The 6,373-nt window shown below is 32.5% G+C and overlaps 1 protein-coding gene across 1 annotated transcript; it reads left to right on the top strand.

Annotated features, from left to right (window-relative positions):
* The first annotated feature begins 5,130 nt into the window (after nt 1–5,130).
* Nucleotides 5,131–5,930, top strand: LOC122578591. The gene has a single exon (XM_043750576.1). It carries the CDS (start codon nt 5,204–5,206, stop codon nt 5,738–5,740), a length of 537 nt encoding a protein of 178 aa, XP_043606511.1. The 5' UTR covers nt 5,131–5,203; the 3' UTR covers nt 5,741–5,930.
* Nucleotides 5,931–6,373: the final 443 nt, after the last annotated feature.

Genomic DNA, 6,373 nt, shown 5'->3' with positions numbered 1-6,373 from the left:
TAACTTCCTTTTGGAAATACATTAAGTTAATATCTCAACTGCTATTAAACGCAGAAACAATATTAACTTAATGACTCTTTACAGGTTATGTCTAAAACCTGCAAAATAGAAATAATAAACAAACACATAAACATAAATGGATCCCAATTGACTCAACAAAATATGCCAAGGTAATATTATGGACAAACGGTAATTACAAGATAATTACAAGACTTGAACTTATAAATAAATATATTTCACATATCTAGAATACTCATGTCACAGAGAATCATGCACTAACAAGTGGCACTCGTACCCTTTCGTTGCAAGAGAGCGACGCTCATACTTCTGATGCTCTAGATTTTCGTCGTTAAGCTTCTGTTTCACCGTCTTTTGTCTTGTAAAGTTTTCGTCGTCCTAGTTGAGTTGGTAGATGACAATTACCCTGATTTGCATCTTCCGTGAACCTACGTTAATATTACATCTCATAAGTACCAAAAGTTATTGCATATAAACTCATTTTAACATTAAAAATGGCCAAAAGATATAGGGGAAAAGTCATAAATAAGTCACTTATCAACGAGGGAAATAACAAGAACCTAGTTTTCATAGTTAAAGATGGTTAAACCCTTTCCTACACTTGTTACGTTATGAGGACTTACAGGAGGGCTCATGGTTGATATTATTAACCTTGTTATGCATGCGATTTTGATTAATAATATTTAGTTCGAAGAAATAAACTTTCAATTAAGCAACTTTAACTTAGACAAGTAAGACGCACAAACCTGATCGAAAGCTTTCAATTACGCTTATGGTAATAGGACTTGTGGAAAGTTACTTGCCATTGGGATCATAGAGTAACCAGGTTGCCAGTATCATCAAGTGCATAACTGCTTTTGTTTTTTTCATCTGTATTGTTATATATGCTATTCAGCAAATTATATTATAATATGCAAATTAACTTAAAGCAATCACTAAAGTCACTAACATACCTTGTATGCATCAAAGAGTCTTAAGGTTTATGGAATGTACCCACTGACCAACTCTACTTTCTCATTTCTCAATCTTGTGTTCTAATCATTCTACACACGTATATTGTAGATTTCAAAACCTTTCTTAATTCATTGGTCAAAAACGTTGCTATTAGACATACTACTTAAAGTCATCTAATTATTGGAAAGTACCTTCTTTTATTCATCATTTGTAGGTATTTCATTAAACAAATAAAATTCCTCCGTGTGAGAGATATCCCACAAATTAGAATAACCTGCAACAGCAAAAACCACCTCGCTTAAGAACTCCTTATGCACCATTTTAATAATCGCAACTTGTTACCATTGGAAGAAGAAGAATAATATTTTCAATTACAAACAAAAACCACCTCGTTTGAACTTTTTCCATGAAGCCAACTATTCCAATGAATCATCCAACGAAACTATAAATTTCCATAAGAAATTCTAAATCTGAATATAAGTAGAAAATAATTAGTAAAAGGGATTAATCACGGGAAGATCAACGTATTTTCCCATTTGTACACGGTTGCCCATTATACTTTTTTATTGATGAGGTTTACCCACATACTTTTCTTTTTTGTACACGGTTGACCAATATTACCGACTATCACAGGTAAACCGGTCAACTTTGGGTCAACCGTGTACAAAAAAAAAGTATGTGGGTAAACCTCATCAATAAAAAGTATGATGGACAACCGTGTACAAATGGAAAAGTACGTTGGTCTTTTCGTAATTAATCCAATTTTAATCAACGTTCGCAAACATGTACTTTTTAATCAACACAGCTATATATTATATTGTCAATTGTTTCCTTACTTTCTATTTTCATAATTATGTCCATATTATAACTATACTCTTACACACAACTCAACATCGTTCTAATATAGATCATTTTTAAACCACACGTTAAAAATGAAAATAATATAATTCATCTCGGATGTACAACGCACGAGTCTTAAGACCTCGTTACAAAGAAAAAACAAGTTTTGAGGTCGGGCACCAACATTCATTATTATTGGGTTGCAATGATATGCAACATCTACAACGTCAAAATGTTCAAAATTTTTGTATTTTGGGTTTCGTATGAAATATTTTGTTGTTATCCCTTTTTTAGTAAGAAAGATTCGCATGTATTAAGTATGCGGGATCATCCATGAGATATTTTTTTTAGCCATACATCACTACTTATTTTTTTTGATTAATCATGAAAAGACCAACGTACTTTTCCATTTGCACACGGTTGCCCATCATACTTTTTATTGATGAGGTTTACCCACATACTCTTTTTTTTGTACACGGTTGACCCAAAGTTGACCGGTTTACCTGTGATAGTCGGTAATATTGGTCAACCGTGTACAAAAAAGAAAAGTATGTAGGTAAACCTCATCAATAAAAAAAGTATAATGGGCAACCGTGTATAAATGGGAAAGTACGTTGGTCTTCTCGTGATTAATCCCTTAATAAAAACAATAACTATGTGTTTAACTATTCACATAATCATACCCTAAATCGTTAAAAACTACATATTAGAAAAATAAAAAATCTATAATAAAGCGGCGACTCGTGGAGATGCAATTTGAAATCTTAGATTAATGATAGCAGACATTCATTATTATTGGGTTGCAATGATATGCAACATCTACAACGTCAAAATGTTCAAAATTTTTGTATTTTGGGTTTCGTATGAAATATTTTGTTGTTATCCCTTTTTTAGTAAGAAAGATTCGCATGTATTAAGTATGCGGGATCATCCATGAGATATTTTTTTTTAGCCATACATCACTACTTATTTTTTTTGATTAATCATGAAAAGACCAACGTACTTTTCCATTTGCATACGGTTGCCCATCATACTTTTTATTGATGAGGTTTACCCACATACTCTTTTTTTTGTACACGGTTGACCCAAAGTTGACCGGTTTACCTGTGATAGTCGGTAATATTGGTCAACCGTGTACAAAAAAGAAAAGTATGTAGGTAAACCTCATCAATAAAAAAAGTATAATGGGCAACCGTGTATAAATGGGAAAGTACGTTGGTCTTCCCGTGATTAATCCCTTAATAAAAACAATAACTATGTGTTTAACTATTCACATAATCATACCCTAAATCGTTAAAAACTACATATTAGAAAAATAAAAAATCTATAATAAAGCGGCGACTCGTGGAGATGCAATTTGAAATCTTAGATTAATGATAGCAGATTTGAAGTTTAAAGGAAAGGAGCGTGAAGAGTGTCTAGGGGTAAAATAGAATTAAAAGAAGTGTTAGGAGTGTCTTGGATAAAACAATAATTTTCAACTTTCATATCCAAATTGAAAGAGCGCGTTTATATTTTCAAAGCGGATTTTAAGATACAACTCATAGAGGTTTGAGTAATTTACTAAGGGTAAAAATGTAATATCGTATCTCTTTTTTTAACAGAATCTTATAATCTTTATAAGGACATACTTGATTGGATGTATTTAGAGGTTAATGGATATGAAAATAAAAACCTATGGTTGATTAAAAAAAATTTAATCTAGATTAATTTTGAGAGAATGATTATCAATGCCCTTTTTTTTTTCCCTATAATTAATCATCCACGTTCTTTTTTTTTTTTTTTTTTTTTTTTTTTTGTTTTATCTTTTATACTATTTCTTCCCTTCCGTCAAAAAATTTTAATAGTGCACTATTATCACAAATATATAGGCTTCATTCTTAGATTTTTTTTTTTTAAAGGAAAAGAAAGGGAAAAATATAAATTTTTACCTTTTCGCATTTTTGAGCTTTTTTTCCAAAAGAAAGTGGAAGGAAGGAAAAATCAAGGTTTTTTTCTCCAAAAGTTTTCTAGCCATTTTAGTCTGATTTGGATGGGAAAAAAAGTGGAAGGATGATTGCAGGTGGAAGTGACGGTTGCAGGTGGCGGTTGCAGGTGGTTGTTGCAGGGAAGGGGGGGTGCAGGTGGCGGTTGCATGTGGAAGGGGTGGTTGCAGACAGGTTTCTTTTAGTTTCCTTTGAAACTCGAGAATGACTTTTTTGAATGTAATCTTCTATCCTTTCCTCCCCTATCTAAGCTTCCCTTTTCTTTTCTTTTAATAAAAACTCAAGAATGCAGTGATATTAATGTTTATAAAACAAAAGTAGATTATCAATAGAAAGCAAAATAAAAAAAATTCAAATCATTTAAGGTTTGTCTTTTTAATTTATCTTTCATCTTTTTTCCCCATCAAAAAATTATGAGTGTTCTATCATCACAAATATATAATGTTTATAAAACAAAAGTAGATATATCGATTGAAGCAAACTAGAAAACTAATACAACTCACTCAAGGTATGTCTTATTATTTTATGCGATTTTCTAAACATTAGGCAATGGTTTATATTTCTATTTATGGATACTATTTCCCCAACGCAATCGTTTAGATTTCTATTTATGGATACTATTTCCCATTTAATAATTAAAATCCCAAGATAATAATTACATCTTGTATTTGTGAAGTATTTTAATATTAGTTTTATCATTAATTTACCTCATTAAATTATTGAAATGACAATAATCTTTAAGATAACTGATCGATCCAGTCCTTACTGTAGTGTCAATGACACTAATTTTTTTTCTATTGATTCTTTTGCTAGTATATATATATATATATATTAGTTAAAAAATCAATAGAAAAAAATTAAAGAAAGTACTCAAGTACGGTTAATGGTTAACGTTCGACTTTAGGAATATCATATTTTGCAATTACTTTGGTTTTGGTTTTAATTAGATTGGATTATCTACGTTGAGTTTTGATTAAAAAAAATAATTATAACAAAACCATATAAGAGTAGTGTATTCATTAAACTACTAAAGAACACGAATGCAATGAAAGTATTCCTTGGTAACTTTTTTCTACTAGTTTTATGATTTTTTTAGTTTGGACCAAGCGTAACTTAAATAGTAAAGATAAGCTTGCTATTTAGATATAGTATTTCTTAATTTTTAATTATTAACATGAAAAAGAACTATGAAAAAATGCCTTGAAAAAAAAAAAAAAAAAACATTTTATGAGTAAAAACTAAAAACATTGACTTGACCGGGTAAGAGTCACACTGCCCGCCCGATCAGAATGATACAAAACAAATTTCCTAAAAGTAAACCCCGTTATTTTCTCCAAATACCAAATCCCCCCCTTTTTTTTTCCTTCATTCATTCATTCCAATAATCACAAACAAACGCCACCCAAATGGCATCTTCTTCTTCCTCCGTCACCGCCCTCTTCCTCCTTGTTGTTTTCTCAATCTTTGCCATCTCCGCCACCGCCAGACCTTGTAAAACCATTTTCTTCATCACCTCTTTTTCTTCGAACAACATCCCTAATCTCCAAAACCCTAATTCCAATTCCCCACACCGTTTGACTTTCTTCATCACCGAAATCCACCGTACCACCTCCGTCCCAATCCACCACCACAACCACCCATCTTTCCAAAACGATGTCGTTCCATCGTCTTCAATTCGTGACCGTACCATGGATATCATGAGCATCGTCGGCGCCTTGTTGTTCGGCGTCGGCTGCGGTGCGCTTACCGCCGCTACTATGTACTTGATCTGGTCTTTGATCTCCAACAGAGCTGATGACGATGATTATGTCTCTGATTGTTCTGATGATGATGAAGATGACGTCAGCAACAAGAAGGTGACGTATGATGGTGGGGAGGCTTATGTTGCTGTTCCTGTTAAGGAAGTTCCACCTACTGCTGATGAAGTTGATGCCATGAAATAACTCTCTTGTCGGGTTTAAACAACAAATGTATGTCTGTCCATTTCTGATTTCTGGTTACTACTCTATAGGTTTATCTATAATATATGTGTATCTATGTATGTACTGAAGGAACTTTATAATCTGTTTCTACATTTACTGATTGTTGTGTTTGGATTTTAAGAATTGCTCTATATAAGAGGAAGTTTTTATATGGAAGCGTCGTATAGTATGTTATTATCTCTTCCTTTTGATTAGTATAACTGATTTGTATTTCTTTGGGGGTTGTTTGATTGATTATGATGCAATTTGAATATGAAGTTAGCCATATTGAATTGATTTCCCGTTTGTGTCAATATGCATATCGTGGGGTTCCTTTATAAATGTATAATGATATGTTTAGGTTTATTAAATGGAGTTAGAGCACCAGATGTTTGCTCGGGCTGATGTCACTCTTTAAACTTCATCCCAAAGGTTCATGTTTGTTGTCACCATGTTTAGGGTTGAGTTTCATCCTAAATTCGATCAGGGTGGGAGACGAGTCATTTCTGTTTTCTTTTTCCTCCTTCCTCACATTCATAATGAAATGAAATGAGAGTATCCTGTGTCTTTCGGGGTGGGGATGCTGGATAACAACAGTAGAAGTGGTTTGTTTGT

Source organism: Erigeron canadensis, chromosome 8 (assembly GCF_010389155.1).
Source record: "Erigeron canadensis isolate Cc75 chromosome 8, C_canadensis_v1, whole genome shotgun sequence".
Lineage (NCBI taxonomy): Eukaryota > Viridiplantae > Streptophyta > Magnoliopsida > Asterales > Asteraceae > Erigeron > Erigeron canadensis.
This window is presented reverse-complemented; position numbering and strand designations above follow the sequence as displayed.

What these genes read in the sequence shown, in the direction of transcription:
- LOC122578591 (XM_043750576.1), top strand. Translation starts at nt 5,204, where the DNA reads ATGGCATCTTCTTCTTCCTCCGTCACCGCCCTCTTCCTCCTTGTTGTT.